Source organism: Saccopteryx bilineata, chromosome 3 (genome assembly GCF_036850765.1).
Source record: "Saccopteryx bilineata isolate mSacBil1 chromosome 3, mSacBil1_pri_phased_curated, whole genome shotgun sequence".
Lineage (NCBI taxonomy): Eukaryota > Metazoa > Chordata > Mammalia > Chiroptera > Emballonuridae > Saccopteryx > Saccopteryx bilineata.
Genome location: NC_089492.1, coordinates 302750721 through 302773797, shown reverse-complemented (window position 1 = coordinate 302773797; position 23077 = coordinate 302750721). Strand labels below are relative to the sequence as shown.

At 52.0% G+C, this 23077-nt stretch overlaps 1 protein-coding gene across 1 annotated transcript; it reads left to right on the top strand.

Annotated features, from left to right (window-relative positions):
• Window positions 1–2367: 2367 nt before the first annotated feature.
• PRKCG (protein kinase C gamma) lies at window positions 2368–23077 on the top strand. The gene is made up of 18 exons (XM_066271198.1): window positions 2368–2803; window positions 3187–3218; window positions 4105–4187; window positions 8773–8884; window positions 9090–9221; window positions 10768–10924; window positions 11810–11944; window positions 12173–12260; window positions 12551–12580; window positions 14730–14882; window positions 15221–15409; window positions 16279–16370; window positions 16455–16517; window positions 16893–17031; window positions 19103–19183; window positions 20276–20383; window positions 21804–21944; window positions 22164–23077. Exons 1-18 carry the CDS (start codon window positions 2634–2636, stop codon window positions 22350–22352), a joined length of 2094 nt encoding a protein of 697 aa, XP_066127295.1. The 5' UTR covers window positions 2368–2633; the 3' UTR covers window positions 22353–23077.

Sequence of the window (23077 nt, the reverse complement as noted above, 5' to 3'; positions counted from 1 at the left end):
CCCATTGTCTGCATCTACACCTGCAAAAGCAGTTGGGAAGAGAAATTGCAAAGCAGGGGAGGGTCTCGCCGGAAGAAGGGGATGGGCTAACTAGAACAGGGGCATCCCCATTTTAGTGAAGAATGGCCTCTTGATTTCTGCGGTGTCCACCCTAGAATGCCGACCTGCATTAATCTCCGCTTCCTCAAATGGCGTCTCCAGCTTGATCAGGCGGTGGCGCAGTGGGTAGAGGGTGGGACTGGGATGCGAAGGACCCAGGTTTGAGACCCCGAGGTCGCCAGCTTGAGCGCGGACTCATCTGGCTTGAGCAAAAAGCTCACCAGCTTGGACCCAAGGTCGCTGGCTTGAGCAAGGGGTTACTCGGTCTGCAGAAGGCCCGCGGTCAAGGCACATATAAGAAAGCAATCAATGAACAACTAAGGTGTCACAACGAAAAACTGATGATTGATGCTTCTCATCTCTCCGTTTTTGTCTGTCTGTCCCTATCTATCCCTCTCTCTGACTCTGTCTCTGTAAAAACAAAACAAAACAAAAAACGGCGTCTCCTCCCCGTAGTTAGGGGTCTCCCTTCCCACCGCTCCAGAACCCGGGGCTGTAACGTAGGTGACGGGAAGAACCCATGGGGCACTGGAACCGAGCGCGGTGGGATTCCGAGGTCAGTTTTCAGGACTACCCCGCCCCCATCTATTCTGGAGGTGGGTGGAAGGCTAGAGGACCCCATGTTGGGGGGGGGGTTAGGAGAGGACGCTCGGATTCTCTCACTTCCCCTTCGGTTTCGCGAAGGCGTACCCAACCCCCAAAAGTCCCAGCCCAAGCGCGGTGGGTGCCGCGACTCCCCAAACGCCGCCTCAGAGACCCGCTCTTCCTCGCCTCGCGGGGCATGCCGGGAGAGGAAGTTCTCGACCGCGTCTCAAGAACAGGTAGTCCGACGGCCCAGACTACAAGTCCCAGGATGTATTGCGGAACATCCCAGGGAGGGCCGTGGTTGCCCTTGGCAACAGCAGGGCTTTCAGAAGGAGCCCTGGGAAGCGTCCGGGAGTTGGGGGAGAGACCGAATACTTACTACCAGAGAGAGAGAGACGCTGGTGGAGCGACGGAGGGGTGACAGGAGGCGACCCACAAGGCCGACGTTGAGAGAGACCCTCCCAATCCCCGAACAGATGCACAGACAACTCCAGAGCCAGAGGGACAGGGACTGAATTACAGAAAGATGTGGAGAGAGAGAGAGAGAGAGAAAGAGAGAGAGGGAGAGAGAGAGAGACCCCCCACACACACTCGAGACAAAGAGAAATTCATAGAATCAGAGAGACAGGTAGAAAGTGGGTGAGAGAGGGACAAGGTACAGGGGGAAGGGTGAGGCCAGGAGAGGCACAGGCACAGAGAGATAGAGGAGAAAGAGGCAAGCTCGAACAGAGAGACAGAGACAGATACAAAAGCATTTGCAAAGACAGGGACACGGAGAAAGGTAAAGACAGCAAGGATTTAGAGAGAGAGAGAGATATTAATTCTCACGGAGAAAAACAGAGGGAGGAAGAGGCAGAGTCGGAGAGAGAGATGTGAGAGAAAGATTGATTCGCAGAGACAGCGAGAAGAGAGACAGATACAAAAGCATTTACAAAGGCAAGGACAGAGTAGGGGGGAGACAGCAAAGATGTAAGGAGAGACCTCCAGAACGAGAAAGAGCGGGGGGGGGGGGACATCAGCGCCTAGAGAAGGGTCGTGAGACCAAAGCCCAGAGAGGGTCACCGGATGTGTGACAGACACAGATGGGAGAGAACAGAGAAATGGACATTCTCAGAGACAGGGAAAGAAAAACCGACCCTCTCAGAGAAAGAAACAGAGAGCTTGCGCGCCCAGGAATCCAAGGAGGGGAACAACCCTCAGAAAGAGACAGAGACATAGAAAGTCTTAGAGACCTTTTCCCTGAGAGAGAAGTCAAGACTCGCGTGGTGTCAGAGAAAGTGAGACACCAAGCTTCCCTGTTCTCCACTGGATCCCAGCACCGAATGCAAAGTTTGTGGACTGAAACAGAGTGACACAACCAGAGACACAGAGATATAAGAGGAGTAGCAATGGGCTACAAGGAGCCACCGAGGGACCCGCATGGGGACGGAACACGGGCCAAGTGACAGATTAGGGTGGGGGAGGGCACAACTCCCAGGATGCCCCCGCCCTCTAGGCAGCCCCGGGGCGGGGTGGAGGGTGCGCACGTGAAGGGGGAGAATGATGGGGGAAGAATATTTGGACATTTGTCCCGTGTTCAGGGAGGGGGACGCCTTTAAGCCGAAACCCCGCCCCTCGGTCGTCATGGCAACGCCTTCCCCCACCCGGGGCTCCCACATTTCAGCAGGTGCCGGAGCCGGAGCTCCCACCACCGCCGCCCGTGCCTCCGGCTGCTCGCGCCCCTGCCCTAGGCTCTAAGCCCAACTCGCTGTCTCCCCCTGGGCGCGCCCGGGGGGGGGGCGCTCCCTGCCCCACACTCTTGCTCCCGCTCCTGGAGGTGCCTCACCCCTCTCCTCCACTCCTCGGGATCTCCCCGGGGCTCCTCCGCTTTCCCGAGTCTCCGGCTCCTCGCCCTTCCACCTGCTCCCCCAGAAAGGCAGGATCCCGGTCCCTGCGACGTTCCGGGGGCCATGGCAGGCCTGGGCCCCGGCGGGGGCGATTCAGAGGGGGGCCCCCGGCCCCTGTTTTGCAGAAAGGGGGCTTTGAGGCAGAAGGTGGTCCACGAAGTCAAGAGCCACAAGTTCACCGCTCGCTTCTTCAAGCAGCCAACGTTCTGCAGCCACTGCACCGACTTCATCTGGTGAGGGAAGGGGGCTGGGGCCCTGAGGAGTGGGGGTTACCTGGGCAGAGAGCCCTGTCACACCACATCCCGGAGTAATAAGAAAAGGGGGTTGCGGCCCTGGCTCCTTGTCCTAGGGTGGAAGGGGGTCTGAGAGCCCGGACTCCTGGGTCTGAGGGAGGAGGGGTTGAGGGTCCCGGACACCTGGGTCTGAGGGAGGAGGGGCTGGAGGCCAGAATTCTGGGTCCTAGAAAGAGAAGGCGGCTGGGGCGTAGACTCCTGGCTCCTGCGGGAGGAGGGTCAGAGGCCACCTTGTCAGAGGTTACCATTAGCTCACAGACGTGAGGGGCTCCAGTTCCCTGTTACCCTTTCCTGCACTGACCTCAGATCCTTGACTCTTGCAGGGGGATTGGAAAACAGGGCCTGCAATGTCAAGGTAAGAGCTGGGGAGCTGGACTCCTGGGACCCTCAGGAGGGTGGAGGCTGGGGCCCCAGATCTGAGGCTGCTTGACACACGTGTTCTCTGGTCCCCAGAGAGGCGCGGGGGAGCCCGGGGCGGGGGGTGTGGCAGAGACACAGTCTGTGGTGGGGAGGCAGCTCTGATGGTGGGGCCACCGCGGAGGTGGTGCTGGGGGCCCCTCCCTTGGCCAGCTCCAGGTGGGGACAGATATTTGGAGAATCTGTTGCCATGGGAACAGGGAGATTTGGAAAGGGGGAGCTGAAGGGGGGGGCTGAAGATGCCAAGTCAGAGCCCCACCCCCCGGGCTGCCGTTACCACGACAACATCGACCGTCCTAGGCAGGGGCAGGCCGGGTGGGGTCACCAATGGGCGGGTGGAGGCCGGGTGGGGCCGGCAGTTATGGGGGACGGTGGGGGGGCGAGTCCTAAAGCACCAGCTGCTACGCTGAGAACAGAGTGAGTCAGGGAGGGGGGCGGCCGGCAGCCGCGTCCCCGGACTCACTTCTGCCCAAGTTACTGCTCTCCGTTCTGTCCGAGGACAGCCCTGTGTGCTCTCTCTCTTTCCTCTCTACCTGCCTCTCTCCTTCTCGCTTTCTTATCTCTGTCTGTGGCCCATGGCCGTCTGTGGGAAACCTATTTTCTCTTTCCGGCTCTGTCTTTGGGCACTTCTCTTGAGTGTCCATCTCCCGGTTTCTGTCTCTCTCTCTCCGCATGTGAAGCCTCTCCTTTGATGTACTCTCAGTCGAACTTCATATCAGGGTTCCTCTCTCTGGTTTTCTTTCTGTCGGGGTCTCTCTTTCTGATTTTCTGTCCGTTGGGGGTCTCTCTGTCTGTCTCTGTGTCTCTATGATTCTCACCTTCAGTCTGCAGCTTTGTGGTTCATCGACGATGCCACGAATTTGTGACCTTCGAGTGTCCAGGCGCTGGGAAGGGCCCCCAGACGGATGTGAGTGTCCATACACCTGGTTGTTCCTCCTCAGGCCGTGTCCCCGCCCTCACCCCCTAGGCGTCCGTCCCAATTTCTCCTGCTATTTTTAAGGCTGGGAGGGGAGCGGGGCTGGAGAGATAGGGGGAGCTAGTCTGGCCCAGATTCCCTGCCCTTGGCCTGGAAAGGGGGAATCAAAGGGGACTGAGACAGGCTGGGGACACAGGTGGGGGACAGAGAGAAGGCAGGGACGAAGGGACCAAAGACTGGCACCGGAGGAGTTAGACTGTGAACCAGAGAGCTGAGTAACAGGGAGAAAAATGTTGATGCAGGTACCGAGATCCTGAGATAAGAAGAGAGTGAATCTTAAAGATGCAAAGATAGAAAGCCAGATAGAGAGACTGAGGCAAAAAAGAGAAAAGGAGAGAAAGAAAAAAGATGAATGGAACAGAGACAGCAACATACAAGAAGAAGGGAAAGGGGACCCGGTGAGACTGCGAGAGACAGACAGGGACAGAGACACTCAGAGAAAGAGGGGCAGATATCCAGAGAGAGAATAGAATAGAAAATGGCGGGTAGAAGAAACAGCTGAGGTTCTGAGGAAGCGGTGACCGGAGAGATCCTGAAACGTACACAAATACACACACGTGCATACACAGATCCCATGTGCATACACACAACCATACAGATTCCCATGTGCACATACACATGCATACACAGACCCCATGTGTGCACACAGCTGCATATATAGATCCACATGTGCACAACCACCTGCATATACAAATCTCCATGTGCACACACACATGCATACACACATGCCCCATGTGAACACGTATATGCATATACAGATCCCCATGTACACACCTGCTTCCACATATAAATTCCTATGTGCACACATACAGATCACATGTGCACATACACACACCTGCATATATAGATCCACTTTTGTACACATGTGTGCATATGCAGTTTTTTATGGGTACATACACAGATACCTACAATTTCTCTTTCCTCCCCTCCTCCCACATCATGGGCTAACAAAACCAGCCCATTCCTGATCCCTCCTTCAAATTCCATCTGGCTGTGGGGCTCATTCTCTGTGCTTCAGTTCCCTGACCCTTCGCCTCCCTTATAAGGCGGGGCTGACAGCATAGTGTTGACCACCAGAGATTTCTGCAGCAATGGAAATGTCCTATGTCCACTTGTCCCATGCTGAAGCCACCGCCACACTGCCAGTGAGCACTATTGAAAGGGACTATTGTAACTGAGGGAGGAACAGCTAAATTCCATTTAATTTGGATTGATTTAAACTTAAACAGCCCACTAACATGCAATTAGTGACTGCCACATGGGACAACATAAATGTAGACATCTCAGGCTTGTTTTTTGTTGTTGATTTTTTGGGTTTTTTGTTGTTGTTGGTTTTTTAAGCTAGAGAGGCAAAGAGAGACACAGATAGGGACAGACAGACAGACAGGAAGGGAGAGAAATGAGAAGCATCAATTGCAGCACTTTAGTTGATCATTGATTGCTTTCTCATATGTGCCTTGACTGGGAGGCTCCAGCTGAGTTAGTGACCCCTTGCTCAAGCCAGTGACCTTGGGCTCAAGCCAGCGACCTTGGGCTTCAAGCCAGTGACCATGGGTTCATGTCAATGATCCCATGCGAAGGCCAGCAACCCTGCTCTCAAGCTGAATGAGTTCATGCTCAAACTGGGGACCTCAGGGTTTCAAACCTGGGTCCTCAGTGTCACAGTTCAATGTTCTACCCACTGCGCTACTGCCTGGTCAGGCTCTCAGACTTGTTTTAACAGTTCAATGAAATCAGGTAGGTTAAGAGTCTAGCCCAGGGTTTGATGCAAGGATGGAGATGGTTTTGTAAATAGTAGATGGAGAAAGAGAGGCATGCATACAGAAGTCTATGAGCAATTTTGCCAGCCAGTCAGGTGCAGAAAATGGATGTTTCAATAGAAGATGTGACTTCATAGAACACATAGATTGAGCAGCACTGTCTACCAGGACCTGTAGATGTTACTGATAAGCTGCCTGCCTTCCCACCTTCACTGCCAACGCTACTTCTGGTTTATTCGCTGTTCACCACACACACACTGCTAAGGTATTGTGAATACAGTATAGGATTGAATCTGCACCACAGCCTATCAGGTTAGGTACCTGTCCTGTCCTGTTCTGAGCAGAGGCTCCCAAGTCAGAACACGTGGGCTGGAATCCCAGCTCTACCACGTGTTGATTCCGTGACCTTGTGAAAGATAACTTGCTTCTCTGCGTCTCCTGAGTTCATCACCTTTGAAATGAAGGGGGTCATCATGCCCACCTTCTAGGACTGTTTTGAGAACTAAATGAGTCAACTATTTGGGGCTGTGCCTGGCAGAGAGACAATGAGACATGAGACAATGAGCATGACAAGAGACAATCTATTAATTATCATCATTGTTAAAATTATTATGGTTACCGATGACAAAACAGAGGTGAATAGTGAAGAGGGTCTTTCCTCTACATCAGTCTAGCTTTTCTTATTCTTCTTAGTGCTTCTGACCACATAAGTAACATGGATCAAGGGCTTAAGAAGTGTTAAGGGCTTCACAAGTGTGACTTCACTTAGAACCCTTGCTAGGAGGGCTCCCGACCTCTCCCCTCCACCATTTTATAGGAAGGAAGCCTGGGGTCTCTGGTAGGGATTGGAAGAGCCCACACAGCTGGTTAGTAAGCAGAGTAAAAATGTGGACCCTGATCTATCTTAATTGGACAGCCCCAGCTCTGTCACCTTTTTGATAAGTGGCTCTCACTTTGAGAATAATCACAGCTTCTATCCATGGAGTGTCTGTGTTCCTGGCACCCAGCTGTGGGCTTTCACACACACTATCTCATTCGGTCAGCAGGAATCCTTTGATTCAGGATCCGCTGAACATCTTTAGAAACCCAGAGCTTTGGAAGAGATCATGGCAGCTGCCAACACCCACCCACCACCCAAGTATTATTCAAAGTAGCATCCCCTCTTAACTGCCAAATAAATAAAAGTCCAGGAGTGTCCTGAATTTTCACCATCAGATAACTCTTGCAGAACATACTTCGTAAAAGGTAAATATCAAATGATTTTAGACTCAGACCTTGCTAGGAATGGAGGGAGAGTGCTTTACCAGTGTCCTAAATTCATGCTTAATTGGACTCCAGGCAACATTGCTTCAATATATAGATTGTGTCTTTACACTGGGCATAGAAGGAGGCTAAATCTCAAAATTGGGCATAAACTTGCCCCAAATCACATAGCTAGGAAATGGTCTAGCTCTTATTGAAACCCAGGGCTATGTGGGGATTGCCATAACATCACTAATAATAACCACAGTGGTTAAGAGTAACAGTACTGCCTGACCTGTGGTGGCGCAGTGGATAAAGCGCTGACCTGGAAATGCTGAGGTCGCCGGTTCGAAACCCTGGGCTTGCCTGGTCAAGGCACATATGGGAGTTGATGCTTCCAGCTCCTCCCTCTGTCTCTCTCCTCTCTAAAAATGAATAAATAAAATAAAGAAAAAAAAAAAAAAGAGTAACAGTACTGAGCACATTTAACGTACTAGGCCCTGCTGTGTGCTTTACACTTAATCTTTCATTTAGGATGCCTGGAGCCCTATAACTGACAGGTCAGATTCCCTATCCTACCAAGAGCTCAAGAAAGCAGATCTTCAGTGGGCAGAGACAAAGGCTGACATTGAATGATCTAGGGCAGCGGTCAGCAAACTCATTAGTCAACAGAGCCAAATATCAACAGTACAACCATTGAAATTTCTTTTGAGAGCCAAATTTTTAAAACTATATTGGTAGGTACATTGTTATTAACTTAATTAGGGTACTCCTAAGCTGGTCTTTGCACCTACACTCAAGGGGCCAAAGAACCGCATGTGGCTCATGAGCCGCAGTTGCTGACCACTGATCTAGGGTTCATGGTGGCCCACAATTCCTCAAAGAACGACTTGTGTGAGGTGGGGCTGTAGGGGTTATGGGACTTGAAATTATTTATTGATTGATTTTAGAGAGATAGCAAAGGAGAGAAAGAGAGAGAGAGAGAGAGAGAGAGAGATCAATTTGTTGTTCTTATCTATGCATTCATTGGTTGATTCTTGGATGTGTCCTGACTGGGGATCAAACCTGCAACCTTGGCATATCTGAAATACGCTCTAACCACTTAGCTACCAGGCCAGGGCCTGTGATACCTTCTGATTTATCACTTTTTCAAATTTCAGTCTCCCTACTTTTGACAGTCCCCTTCCCTGTTTCATTTCCCCCAGAGAACCTATGACCATCTGTCATACAATATAATTTATCATGTTTACGTTCTGCTTCCCTCCACTAGAAAGCAAATGCCATGTGGACAGGAGTTTTTATTTGTTTCGTTTCACCGCCGGGTCCCGACACCCAGTACCGTGCTTGGTATACCCAGTAGATACTCCAGAAATGCTGTAGAATGAAGGAGTGAAGTTGGGAGTACCCGCAGGAGTGGGAGAGCCAGGCGGAAGGAGGAAGAGTTCAAAGGGCTGCTCTCGCTGGCTTCTAGACGCCTTTGCTGCCCCCTCTGACCGCCCCCTCTGTGCCCGCAGGACCCCCGGAACAAGCACAAGTTCCGCCTGCACAGCTACAGCAGCCCTACCTTCTGTGACCACTGCGGCTCCCTCCTCTACGGGCTGGTGCACCAGGGCATGAAGTGCTCCTGTGAGTCTGCACTCGCTCGCTGCTCAAGACAGAACTCGGAGCTTCTGGGGCCCCTTTCCAAAGCGCAGTGTCTGGCTTTCGGGAAATACGGTGGTGGTGGTGGTGGTGGTGGTGATGGTGGTTGTGGGGAGGTGTTGTGTGGAGTCTGGGGTCCCGGACGAGGCCTGAAGCGCTCTCCCCGCTTTTGTTCCCCCCCACCCCCCAGGCTGCGAGATGAACGTGCATCGGCGCTGTGTGCGCAGCGTGCCCTCTCTGTGCGGCGTGGATCACACGGAGCGCAGGGGGCGCCTGCAGCTGGAAATCCGCGCTCCAACTGCGGATGAGATCCACATCACGGGTGAGGGCCCGCCCCCTCACCCTCGAAGGCCGCGCCCACAGTCCGGACCCAGCCTTGGGAGGCTAGCCTAGTCCCCTCTAGCTGGAGGCCTGTCTCCAGCCATGCCTCTTGCAAATTTCAGCCCTCTCTTTTTTGTTTATTCATTCACTTAATATTTTTTACATTTAAACAAATTTTAAGGAATTGAATATGCTGGGGTGACACTGATTAACATAGTTATTCAGTTTTCAGGAGCCCAACTCCACAACAACACACCTCTGCACACTGTATTGTGTGTTCATCTCCCCTAAGTTAAGTCCTTGTCTATCACCACTTATCCCTGCCTTTTACCCTTCTCCACCTCCCACCCCTCCGGAAATCACCACACTGTTGTCTGTGTCCATGAGTTTTTCTTTTTCTTTTCATCTTTTTGTTTTTGGCTCTATCCCTCCTTCTCTGACCCAGGCCTGCCTGCTCTCTGTGTATGAGTCTGTCTCTATTTTGCTTGTTAATTCATTTTATTCATTAGATTCCACATATAAGTGAGATCACATGGTACTTGTCGTTCTCCAACTGGCTTATTTCACTTAGCATAATGCTGTACAGATCCATCCATGCTGTCGCAAAAGGTAGAAATTCCTTTTTTATGGCTGTGTACTATTCTATTGTGTAAATGTACCACAGCTTTTTTATCCATTCATCTACTGATGGGCACCTGTTAGTCCCCCCTTAAAAATTTTTTTTAGAGAGAGGTAGTGGGGAAACAGAGAAAGAAACCTTAATTTGTTGTTCCACTTATTTATGCATTCATTGGTTGATTCTTTTATGTCCCCTGACTGGGTATCGAGCCTATAACCTTGGCATATTGGGACAATGCTCTAATTAACTGAGCTACCTGGCCAGGGCTCAGCCCTCCCCCTTTTTTGTATTTTTCCGAAGTTAGAAGTAGGGAGGCAGTCAGACAGAATCCCGTGTGCGCCTGACTGGGATCCACTCAGCATGCCCACCAGGGGGCGATGCTCTGCCCATCTAGGCCATTGCTCCATTGTGGCTGGAGCCATTCTAGTGCCTGAGGCGGAGGCCATGGAGCCATCCTCAGTGCTCAAGCCAACTTTGCTCCAATAGAGCCTTGGCTAGCAGGAGGGGAAGAGAGAGATAGAGAGGAGAGGGGGAAGGGTGGAGAAGCAAATGGGCACTTCTCCTGTGTGCCCTGACTGGGAATCGAACCTGGGACTTCCACACGCCAGGCTGATGCTCTACCGCTGAGCCAACTGGCCAGTGCTCTGCCCCTTTTTATGGCCACTCGAGCTGTCAAGGTCTTTGAGAGGGTGGGGTGAGAGACGACCTGTGGATATGGCCAGGTCCTGACTCCTGGGTCCTAATGGAGGAGGGTCTAATTTCTGGGTTACAGGGCTTTGTGCCCTATCTTCTGGGTACTGGAGAAGTAAGACATCAAAGACTTGAGTCATTACAAAGATGGTTGAGGGCTTGAAAGTCTTGATGCTGTCTGGCGGTGAGGTGGGGGGGCTCTTCCTGGGTGTCTAACCTTCTTCACTTTCCTACTCAGTCGGTGAGGCCCGTAACCTCATCCCAATGGACCCCAATGGTCTTTCTGACCCCTATGTGAAACTGAAGCTCATTCCAGACCCTCGGAACTTGACAAAGCAGAAGACCCGAACAGTGAAGGCTACTCTGAATCCTGTGTGGAACGAGACTTTTGTGTTGTGAGCCTCGGGTGCAGGGGAGGCTGTGATGGCAGACAGAGAATGATCTGAGGGTCCTAGTGGCTTACAAGAATCCCCCCAGAGAGCACCTGGTGGAAGGGGTTAGGATAGAGGGACACCCCCCCCCCAAAGGAAGGTGAGAAAAGGGGATGGAGTGATTGGGGGACAGGGATGGAGATACAGAAGCTGAGAGACAGACAGACACCTGTGTATTTAATCTCCATCAAAGCCCACCAGTTTAGAGTGAGGCAAAGATGAGGGAGAGAGGGTAGGAGAAAGGAAGAGAGAGACTCAGAGCGAGACACAGACAGAATGAAAGGGTGGTGCTGCCTGACCTGTGGTGGCGCAGTGGATAATGCGTTGACCTGGAAATGCTGAGGTCGCCGGTTTGAAACCCTGGGCTTGCCTGGTCAAGGCACATATGGGAGTTGATGCTTCCAGCTCCTCCCCCCTTCTCTCTCTCTGTCTCTCTCTCTCTCCTCTCTAAAAATGAATAAAGAAAAAAAAAGATTTAAAAAGAAAGGGTGGTGCTGTGAGGGGTGGGTGGGCATGGTGCAGGGAAAGAGAGAGAAGCCAACAGACAGAAAGAGGGAAAGAGACTCAGAGTAGAGCAGAGATCTGGAGAGAAAGACCCCGAGGCAGGGATGGAAAGGGGCCAAAAGGGGGAGAGGGAAGGAGATGGAGAGAGAGCTCTCTAGGTTTATTTAGGGCCCTGGTGTTGGGAGAGGGAAGCCCAAAGTGAGGCCCGCAGGTGGGAAGACAAATCCCAGAGCAGGAAAGAGACCCCGGCCTGCCTTGCGAGGTTAGCCTCCTCCTTCGGCAGCAGGGATGAAGAGTGCGCAAGCCCGCGGCTGGGCCCCTCACCCTGCCCCACCCTTCCCACAGCAACTTGAAGCCTGGGGACGTGGAGCGCAGGCTCAGCGTGGAGGTGTGGGACTGGGACCGGACCTCCCGCAACGACTTCATGGGTGCCATGTCCTTCGGGGTGTCAGAGCTGCTCAAGGCTCCCGTGGATGGCTGGTGAGGGCCAGGATGGGGCGGGCGGCCCAGTATCTCCACCTCCGTCTGTGTGGGTTCTCCTCCTCCGGGCCAACACCTTTCCCTCTTCCCCTGTCTACCTCTCTACTGATCTCACTCGTCCTCTCCATTTCTGTCTGTCTCTCTGTGTCTATTTCCCTCTTCCAATGTCTCCTCCTCTCCCGCGGGTCTCTCCCTTCCTGCCCGCTCTGGTCTCCGTCTGTATGTCAGGTACAAGTTACTGAACCAGGAGGAGGGCGAATATTACAATGTGCCGGTGGCTGATGCTGACAACTGCAGCCTCCTCCAGAAGTTTGAGGTACCCGGACTCTGGCTTCCCCACAGAAAGTCCAGCCCAGCACCCCTTCAGTTCAGAGCTGGCCTTTTCCAAGCGTCACCGCTGGCTGCCCACTGTCCCGAGACTACAATTCCCAGAAGACCCTGGGGCTCCTTCATGGGCTTTTCTAGGGGATTTCTGCCTCCTGGTCTGATGGGAATTGGAGTTCCTATTCGTCGCTGTGGCTTGGGAGTTTAGGGGCTCCCACCCCCTGCTCCAGGGCAATCTCCTTCCTTTCTGGGCCTCTGACTCTGGCTTCCTCCCCCTTTCAGGCCTGTAACTACCCCCTGGAACTGTATGAGGTAAGTGGCGCTGAGACGGGGAATGGAGAGTTTCATTTCTGGGATCTGCATCTCTCTCCCCTAATATCTGTCTTCATTTCCACACACATGGACCGAGCACATACTTAGGGGACAGGGTTATGCTTGCTGAGTAACCCTAGGTGGATCTGACTCTCAGGCAAGTCTCCAAAGTAGGGACAAGTCACAGATATGATGCTTAAGTCTCAAGATTATATGCTAACTCGGAACCCAGGGCATTAAAAGAGCATAGAGGAACCGGGGGTGGGGGAGTGGCAGTCAGGGAGGGCTTCCCTGAGGAGGTGCCATTAGACTTGGTCCTTGAGTTTTTCCATCAGTTTATTACTATAAACCAATATCCTCTCTCTCCTCCATGCATTTATTTACTCACTTACTGAACACCTATTTTACATAAGCCCAGCCCTATTCTGGGAATACAATCAGGCCATTGCCTGGAATCTCATGTTTCAGTGTAAGAAATTTACAGATAGAGAAATTCACCGCCAGAAGGAATATATTAGATAATGGACAGCTTCGGGCACTAGGGAGGTCCCAGAAGGACCTGGCACTGCCTGGGAGAATCAGAGAAAGCTTCCCAGAGAGTTGAGTCCTGGGGGACATGCAGTGTTCCCCGGGAAAAGGAGAGAGATACCAGGTTTCCAAGACAGAGAAAGGAATGCTTTCTCCCTCATTTATTCTCTCATATAACATTTTGTTGAACCCCTTGGTAGTCAAGGGCATGCAGGGTCCTAGTCACTGGGGATAAAGCAGCAAACAAGAGAGAAAAAAACTCCTGCCCCCATGAGGCTTAACATTGAGAAAGACAAATAAAATTAAGCAAATGATATTATGTTAGAAAGCAACGAGCAATGTGGAGAACAGTAAACATTAAGGAGGGTAGGGAGTGCCCTCGGAGAAGGCTTCACGATTTTAAATGCAGTAGGCAGAGAAGCTACTGTTTGGCAAAGGTGTAAGGAAGTGAGAGAGTGAGTCATGAGGAGAGCAGAGATGGGCCTTCCAGGTAGAGGCAACAGCATATGCAAAGGTCCTGAGGTAGGGACAGGCCAACAATGTCTGCTGCACAGCAAGAAGGACAGTCTGGGAAGATGGGAAACAGACAAAGTCACAGAAGGAAGGTTGAGGGGGTGCTAGTCATTCGTTGGAAGGATTTGGGCTTTCAAATCAAGTGAGATGCGAGAACATCAGAGGTGACCTGAGATGATTTCAATTTGAACGAGATGACTGCCTCTGTGTAGAGACTAGATGGTGGAAGGCAAAGGTGGGAGGAGGAAGGCTATCGTGATGGCACAGGTGGGAGCAGCTGGCCCAGGAACACAGGGGTGGTAATGATGTTCAGATTCTGGGCCTGCTCTGAATGAAGGTTGAGCAATGTGAATTGCATTCAGCACCCATCTCCTGGGATCATCGTCCATTCAACACCCTCTCGCTGGTACCTCTCATGTTCCAAGCCACATACTGGATGATGGTAGAGAAACAGAAAGCAGGGAGACACAATCTGGCTTTAATTGATTTTGATTTTTCTCTGATTGATTTGAGAGAAAAAGAGAGAGAGGAAGGGAGAAAGAGAGAAGGGCAGAAGGGGGAGAGAGAGAGAGAGAGAGAGAGAGAGAACGAGTGTAAGGGAAGGGAGAAAGAGAGAGAAGCATCAGCTCATTGTTCCACTTAGCTGTTTCATTTAATTGTACACTGCTTGGTTGCTTCTCATATGTGCCCTGACTGGGGATTGAATCTGTGACCTCAGCTGGCCGCGACAATGCTCTATTCACTGAACCATCCTGCCAGGGAGGATTTTGATTTCTGGCTCTGTTTATTACCCTCTGTGACTTGGGGCAAGTTACTTAACATCTCTGCCAATTCCCACTACTCTAAAATGGGGGGCGGGGTGATAACACGGTTTTCCAGAGAATTGATGGCATAGTAAGCCCTCTAAGGGTTAGTTAAATATTAGGTAAACCCTCTGACTATGGAAAGTCTTAGAAATTTCTTAAGCCAAGGAGGGGAGGGAACAAATTTTTATTTTCTCTCCATCTCTCCCCACCTTTTTTATTCTTGGATGCTGTCTCTTTTAGGGGCATCCCCGTTATCCCCACTGGGGGTCTGACTATCTTGGGATCTCTCCCCTCTCTCACAGCGGGTGCGGATGGGTCCTTCTTCCTCCCCCATCCCCTCCCCATCCCCTAGTCCCACCGACTCCAAGCGCTGTTTCTTCGGAGCAAGCCCTGGACGTCTGCACATCTCCGACTTCAGCTTCCTCATGGTTCTAGGAAAAGGCAGTTTTGGGAAGGTTGGATTCCTGGGGCTCTGGAGGAAGGGGAGGGTGTCTGGAGGGGTAGTCACATTTCTGGTTTTTCCAGAGGAATAGAAGGGGAGGGACACTAGGTTTCTGAGTCCCCAAAGACGGTTGGATGGGGCCTTTCGGGTCTCTGGAGAGGAGAGACAAAGATGTGGATAGCTTTTCTTGAGGGAATGGTTGGCAAAGGCAGGGCACCAGATCCCGGGAGAAGGAGAGGGAGAGGAAGGACCTGAGATGCTGTTTCTCTGCGTCCCTGAAAGGGGGATGGCAGGGACCGGCGCCCCTGGGGTTCCCAAGACACATTGGGACTTTCGGGCCTCTGCCCCTAGGTGATGCTGGCTGAGCGTAGGGGCTCCGATGAACTCTATGCCATCAAGATCCTGAAAAAGGACGTGATCGTCCAGGATGACGACGTGGATTGCACCCTGGTCGAGAAACGCGTGCTAGCTCTGGGGGGCCGAGGCCCGGGAGGCCGGCCTCACTTTCTCACCCAGCTCCACTCCACCTTCCAGACCCCGGTAAGGACGGAGGACGCGGGGGCCGGCTCCAGAGCCCTCCTTGGCCTCTCTCGGTGGATCAGGCATCCGCCCCAGGATTCTGAGCTTACGGCATGGCCAAAGGGCTTCGCTCACTCACTGGGCGTGGCCAGGCGTGGGCCCAACGAGCTTGGTCTTGAGTGTTGAGTGGGTGTTTCTGAGTAACGGATTGTTGAGTGAAGGAATGCGTGGAGGAGAAAGTCTTTTGTGTGGGTGAGCCCAGAATTAGGCTCCGAGCCACGAGGTCGTCAGTCTTGCATTCTGAGTGAAATACTTCTCAGAAAGAAAGGTTTCCCAAGATTGTGAATGGAGCAGGAAGTCTGAAGCGTCAGGGGTTTGAGAGGGCGTGACTCTACTGCCCAGAGCTCTGAATGGGCGTGGCCAGTTTCTTGGGATTTCCCCCACCCCTGGATTTTTATATTATTATCATCATCATCATCAATTGCAGGGGAGGCCTGAACAACTTTGGTTCCTAACAAGTGGCCAGAACTGCATATGTGTGGGAGTGTGTGTGGAAGAGGTTTGGGATCTCTGGGATTTCCAGCGAATGGTGGACTTCAAGCTTCAGTTCTGAGAGGGCGGGACGAGAACACCTACAGTTCGAATAACGGGGAACGGGGCAGGTGGAGATTCTGAGTTAGTCTTGTTAGAATCTACAGGGCCTCCCGGTGGGCGTGGCCAGTCGCCCTGAGTTTCTGATTGGGTGGCCCCCCAGCCTTTCACATTTGTCTCGGGTGAGTAGGCTGCCCGTTTAGAGACGCAGCTCCGCCCACTGCACCTCTGGGCGCACAGGCCAGTATAGAACTCCTGGTGGGCGTGCCCTCAGCTCAGCCTCGCTCACTCCTCCCCAGGATCGCCTGTATTTTGTGATGGAGTATGTCACTGGGGGCGACCTGATGTACCACATTCAACAGCTGGGCAAATTTAAGGAGCCCCACGCAGCGTGAGTCTCAGCCAAGGTGAGGGTGGAGGGAAGGTGGGCGGGGGTGGGGTCCTGCCATTGACCTCTCCCCTCCCCCTCCTTCAGGTTCTACGCGGCGGAAATCGCCATCGGCCTCTTCTTCCTTCACAATCAGGGCATCATCTATCGGTGAGCAGCCCCAGACCCTTTCATGGAAGGGATCAGGCTCCTGGAGGGGAAAGGATGTGAACTTAGGGCTCTAGCCCACTCCCACTGAACTCTATTCTTTTTTTTTAAATTAATTTATTCATTTTTTTTTTTTTTAGAAAGGAGAGGGAGAGAGAGAGAGAGAGAGAGAGAGAGAGAGAGAGAGAGAGAGAGAGGAGAGACAGAGAGAGAAGGGGGGGAGGAGCTAGAAGCAACAACTCCCATATGTGCCTTGACCAGGCAAGCCCAGGGTTTCAAACCGGCGACCTCAGCATTACCAGGTCGAAGCTTTATCCACTGCGCCACCACAGGTCAGGCCCTGAACTCTATTCTTACTCACCCACCTCGCACCCCCAGGGACCTGAAACTGGACAACGTGATGCTGGATGCCGAAGGACACATCAAAATAACTGACTTTGGCATGTGTAAGGAGAACATCTTTCCGGGGACCACGACTCGCACCTTCTGCGGGACACCAGACTACATAGCCCCCGAGGTAACTCGAACTCTGCAGACCTGGGCGCGCTCCAAGCGAATCAGTGGGTGTGGCTGGCTGTCTAGTATTTATAACGCGGGGGATCTGACCCTGGGGTCTTTATGTGAATGGTGGGCGTCCTAACGAAGTTCAGCGCAGACAGGCTTGGGCGCTGAATATTCAAAGTGGGTAGTGGGTGGAGCTGGGTCTTCAATAGGCAAAGATGGCGGGACCTGTGGGCGAACGTTCTGAAAGAACTCGTAGGAATTCCAAGAGAACGGTGTCTGTTACTGGATTATTCTGAGAAGGTGGAGACAATTTCCAGTTAGTCTGAGTGGGTGGGGCCCATCCTCCCCGCCCCCCAGAACACTAAACCTGTGGAGGCTGTCCCCTTGGGTATTTCAAGTGGGCAGAGTATGCTCTGGCTTTGTAAAGGGGTGGAGCTAACTATCTGACTGCATATTTAGATAGAGAGTATGTCTTGACTTTTCTGTTGGAGAGAGAAGTGATATTGGTGGTGCTGTCCTTGATTTTTCCAGATGATTCGATGCTAGTGCCCGAGTAACCGAGGTCAATGGTTTTAAAACCAGGCTGGTAATCAGAATCACCTGGGGAGGTTTTGGAAGTTACAGACATAGTCCTGCCTCTGACTCAGGCCTATTAAGGCTGGAATTCTTCAGGGATGGGAGTATCTATTTTTAAATAGCTCCATCCAAAACGCGTCCAGATTTAAGAATCTCTGGTCTCTGAAATTGAGCCCTGTGCACCTGCTATTGTACAGAGGGTCCAGTATTTAGGTCTTGTATTTAGGGTCCAGTTACCTAAATATTCCAGATGGGTGGCACTTGTGACTTGGCCTTTAAATAGCCTTTGTATGATATTTGGGACCAAAGGAATATCTTAAGTAGGTAAAATTTGTTTCCCAGATTTCCCAAAGACTTGAGCTCTGGCCAAGGTATTCTGTGAAGGGAGTTTATGTTGAATATCCTTAAAGTGAGTAGGTTGCCCAGGGAGTGAAGCCAGAAGAGTCCTATGCTTCTTTTTTATTTTTCCGAAGTTTAGAAGTGGGGAGGCAGTCAAACTCCTGCATGCGCCCGACTGGGATCCACCAGGCATGCCCACCAGGGGGCAATGCTCTGCCCATTCGGGGTGTTTCTCCTTTGTGGCTGGAACCATTCTAGCGCCTGAGGCAGAGGCCATGAAGCCATCCTCAGTGCCCAGGCCAACTTTGCTCCAATGGAGCCTTGGCTGCAGGAGGGGAAGAGAGAGATAGAGAGAGAGGAGAGGGGGAAGGGTGGAGAAGTAGATGGGTGCTTCTTCTGTGTGCCCTGGCCTGGAATCAAACCTGGGATTTCCACACGCTGGGCGGACACTCTACCACTGAACCAACCGACCAGGGCCAGGTCCTATGCTTCTTTTTTTTTTTTTTGTATTTTTCTGAAGCTGAAAACGGGGAGAGACAGTCAGACAGACTCCTGCATGTGCCCAACCGGGATCCACCCGGCACGCCCACCAAGGGCGACGCTCTGCCCACCAGGGGGCGATGCTCTGCCCCTCCGGGGTGTCGCTCTGCCGTGACCAGAGCCACTCTAGCGCCTGGGGCAGAGGCCAAGGAGCCATCCCCAATGGCCGGGCCATCTTTGCTCCAATGGAGCCTTGGCTGCAAGAGGGGAAGAGAGAGACAGAGAGGAAGGAGGGTGGGGGTGGAGAAGCAAATGGGCGCTTCTCCTATGTGCCTTGGCCGGGAATCGAACCTGGGTCCCCCGCACGCCAGGCTGACGCTCTACCGCTGAGCCAACCGGCCAGGGCCTCCTATGCTTCTTCTTTTTTTTTTTTTTTAATTTTTTTTTTTTATTGATTTTTTTAAATTGATTTTTAGAGAGAGGGGAGAGAGAGAGAAGGGGGAGGAGCAGGAAGCATCAACTCCCATATGTGCCTTGACCAGGCAAGCCCAGGGTTTCGAACCGGCAACCTCAGTGTTCCAGGTCGACGCTTTATCCCACTGCGCCACCACAGGTCAGGCCCTCCTATGCTTCTTAAAGTGCAAGGCATGAGTTCTTGTCTCCCATTCTGTATTCCCTCTTCCCTATAGATCATTGCCTACCAGCCCTATGGGAAGTCTGTTGACTGGTGGTCCTTCGGGGTTCTACTGTATGAAATGTTGGCAGGACAGGTAAGGGAAGCTGGGGAGAGGCTGACTTGGCTACAGGCAACACTGAACAGGGCACCACCTGTTGCATAGATTATCTTTATCTCAAGAAAAGCTTGGGAAGGAAGGTCTAGCCTCCTAAGGAAGTGCTGAGAGTCGAGGAAGCTCACGCCCAGATAACACTGTCCTTGATCCTGAAGCATTGTCTTCCCACTGTGCTATGGACCCCTTTGCAGAACGTTTTCAAATGCACAAAATAAAATAATAGGATTACAAAAGAAATCAATCATTTACAAAGATGATCACCAATACTTTAAATGTTTAATTAAATCTAACTTAACCAATTAAATAAATTTAATTTAAATGTATATAGTTGCCTAAATATTAAACATTGGGATGTGGACATACATGTGAAGTCCTACTAATGAACTAAATAGTATTATCTTTCAGGAATAGGAAGTAAATAGTAAGGTCTACCAGTACCAGTAATTTTAAAGTAAAATGACTGATATTTTGAGATATCTGCAACTTAATGTGAGTGTGTGTATGTGTGTGTGCATGTGTGATTTCTGTTGATAAAGCCAACAGCACTGCTGTTGTGTTTTGTTGCCTACATTCATAATTGAAGGGAATGTTAATCTTCAGTTAGACATTTTAAAAAATAGAGATGTGTTTTCCCCATCCAAGTTCATGGGCTCCCTCCTTGTCTAAACACTCTCTAGATCCCACATTTAGAATCCTTGTCTTGATGTTGCCCTTCCTAATCCCAGAAGACTGGAGACCACTCATCCAACCAGAATGCTGGTACAGCTTTCTCTGCAGTTCTCTCTGTCTTCTATTTAATGACATATGGCCTAATTAACACCCTGCTGATTTACATAGTAGATAAAGAGAGACAGAGCAGCAAAGAGGTGCTGAGAGCTGAAACTTCTGAGATAGGCAATCAAAGTGTCTGGAAGTGGGTGGGGGACATAAAGCTCTGGTGGTTTGCTCACATTTTCTTCCTAGGAAGAGGGGGGGGGGCTTATGTTCATGGTGGGGGATGAAGATGTGGAATGTGTCTGGGGAGAGGTAGTCCATCTAGTGTCTGGCTTTTTATCCTCTCTCTTTCCTTAGCCCCCCTTTGATGGGGAGGATGAGGAGGAGCTGTTTCAGGCCATCATGGAACAAACTGTCACTTACCCCAAGTCACTCTCCCGGGAAGCCGTGGCCATCTGCAAAGGGGTGAGAGCCCTGACTCCCAGACTCCCAACCTGTGCATCCCACTACTGCCATGCAGGGCTGCCCACGCACTGTGTCTGTGCATATTGATTAGAACGAGGCGCCCACTCCTCAAGTCGCTTTACTTCCATCTGCTGGAAAAGTTTATATAACACAGAGATTTTTATGAGAATAATTTATTGCCTACTGCCACCTCCAATTCAAGTCTGGCCTCTGCCCCATCCACCTCTGCTCCCCCCACTCCCCGGCTGACTGCAGGAAGGGCTGGGGCCAGGGCCTGCCTCTCCAGAACCAGGTGGGTCAGATGAACCAGCTTAGCCCCTTGTCCTCCCGTGGGATCTTGGGCAAGTCAACCAAACTCTGGGAGCCTTGGCCTCCTCTTCTGGGGAGACGGAGTTAATGCAGGAGAAAGACTGTAGCCTAGGGCAGGTTTCCCACAGGTGTCAGCATGCTTCTGTTTCTGGCTCCTGTTCCGTGTCTCTCTGACTCTCTCTCTGTCTGGGTTTCTGTCTCACCCCTCTGCCCCCATCTACATATGATGGGGTTTTCTGTGTCTCTTCCTTTCCTTTGTCCTTTGGGATCTGTCTGTCTATCTCTTGCATCTTTGTCCCCCTGCTGTTTTCATCTCCCCTCCCACACACATTCATACACACACACTCGGCATCTCTGTCCCTCTCTGGATTTCTCTCTGATCTTTCTGAGTCTCTGCCTTTGTATCGGATCCACATCTCTTCCTCCGAGGGTTTGTCTCCTGGGTCTCTGTCCCCTGCTCCATCTCCCCATCACCTTCATTGCCTATGTTCGCTGGTCTCTCCTCCCTCCTGGTTTTCCTCTTCTCCTTGGATCACAATCTCCCCTTTTGGGGGGTTCTGCATTCTCTCTCTCTCTTCTTCTGTCTCTTCCCTGTCTCCCTCTCATTTCCTTCCTCTCTTCCCTCTGGGATTTTTTCCTTGTCCCTTTCCTCTCTTTCTGGGTCTCTGTCTTCCTTTTTCTCTGAGTCTCTGCCTTGATATTGGGCCTTTGTTCCTCTCTCTGGGTTTGTCTACTGGGTCTCCATCCTCCTCTTTCTCTGCGCCTCCAATGTGTCTCTTTACCTCTCTCCCTCTACCCCTACATCTTCTCATCTGACTCTTTCCTGGTCTCCTTGCTCTCTTTCTGGGTTTCTCTGGCCCTCACACCCCACACCCTGGTTGCTCCCTCTCTGTCCCTGGGTCTGTGGTCTGGGTATCACTTACCCCATTCTCACTTATTCTCACTTTTCCTTTTTCTCTCTCCCACTTCCTGTCTCCCCCATTGTTATTCTGTCTCTGGATCTGTATGCTTGTGTCTCTCTCTTCCTCCGTTCTTGTCTCACTCTTTCTCGTTCTCTGGGCCTCCCTGTCTGGGGCTTGTCTGTCTGTCCATCTCTCTGTGTCCCCCACAGTTCCTGACCAAGCACCCGGCGAAACGCCTGGGCTCAGGGCCTGATGGGGAACCCACCATCCGCGCTCATGGTTTTTTCCGCTGGATCGACTGGGAACGGCTGGAACGGCTGGAGATCCCACCTCCATTCAGACCCCGCCCGGTAGGTTACCTTAGCCCCTGGGGTGGGGACCCAGGAGCTCCAAGACCTCTATGAGGAGATGGGGCAGGGTTTCCTCTGCAGAGACCCCTGAAGGGGGACACAAAGGCCATGAAGATGTGAAGGGGTTCCAAAGGAGACAGGAGATAAATTTGGGGGGACGGAGGCAAGGTCCCCAAGGAGAAAACAACATGACAGTTTCCCTCCCTGTGTTTCCCACAGTGTGGCCGCAGCGGCGAGAACTTCGATAAGTTCTTCACACGGGCGGCACCAGCACTGACCCCCCCAGACCGCCTGGTTCTGGCCAGCATCGATCAGGCTGATTTCCAAGGCTTCACCTACGTGAACCCTGATTTCGTCCACCCTGATGTCCGCAGCCCCATCAGCCCAGCGCCTGTGCCGGTCATGTAATTTCCACATCCTGCCACTAGGTGTCCCCACGGCTCCCTCTGCCGTGCCAGCTTCAGCCGCTCTTCGCCTCCTTTTGAATTCTAGACCGGCTCCCCAGCATTCTAGCCCCTTCCCCTGGAGTGCTAGGAGCCCCCCCCCCCCCCTCAGGCGTTCCTGGCATTCTCAACTCTGTCCAGTCTCTAGAGCCTTTCCATGCTCTAGATTTCGCTGCGCTGAGCCCCAGATTCTTACTCACCTTGGTGTTCTTGTCTCAGCTCCACCAGGTTCCGGAACCACAACCATCACCACGACCCCCCCACTCCATGGGGTTCTAAACTCCATCTTGGTAGCATCTCTGCCTCTTCTTCTTATTATTATTCTTGGTAATTCTGGGAAATAGTCTCATGGGGTGGGCTGTTCCAAACTCAGGTTCCAGGACAAGCCCCCACCTCCGAGGCCCGAACCCATCCCCATTCCATTCTGGAGTAAATGGGAGGCTGTGCCGCCATGCTCCAGTGCCCTCCTCTGCGCTCTAGGGACTCCTGGAGTGTGTGTGTGTGTGTGTGGGGGGAGGGGATCCTCTCCTCAACTGTTCCCAATCAGCTTTCGTTCTAGACTCCCCCCATCCCAAACCCCGCCCGGCCCGCCTGCCAGGTGCATGGCTCCAGTCCTGCTCGGAACCCCGCCCCCGCCCCACGCCTGCCACTCTCGGGGACTTCCCTCCCCATCCCCCAACTCCTCTTCTC

Coding starts and splice junctions, on each gene's coding strand:
- PRKCG (XM_066271198.1), top strand. CDS start 2,634: ATGGCAGGCCTGGGCCCCGGCGGGGGCGATTCAGAGGGGGGCCCCCGG. Junction 16,518..16,892: donor AATCAGGGCATCATCTATCG/GTGAGCAGCCCC, acceptor TCGCACCCCCAG/GGACCTGAAACTGGACAACG. Junction 19,184..20,275: donor ATGAAATGTTGGCAGGACAG/GTAAGGGAAGCT, acceptor CTCTTTCCTTAG/CCCCCCTTTGATGGGGAGGA.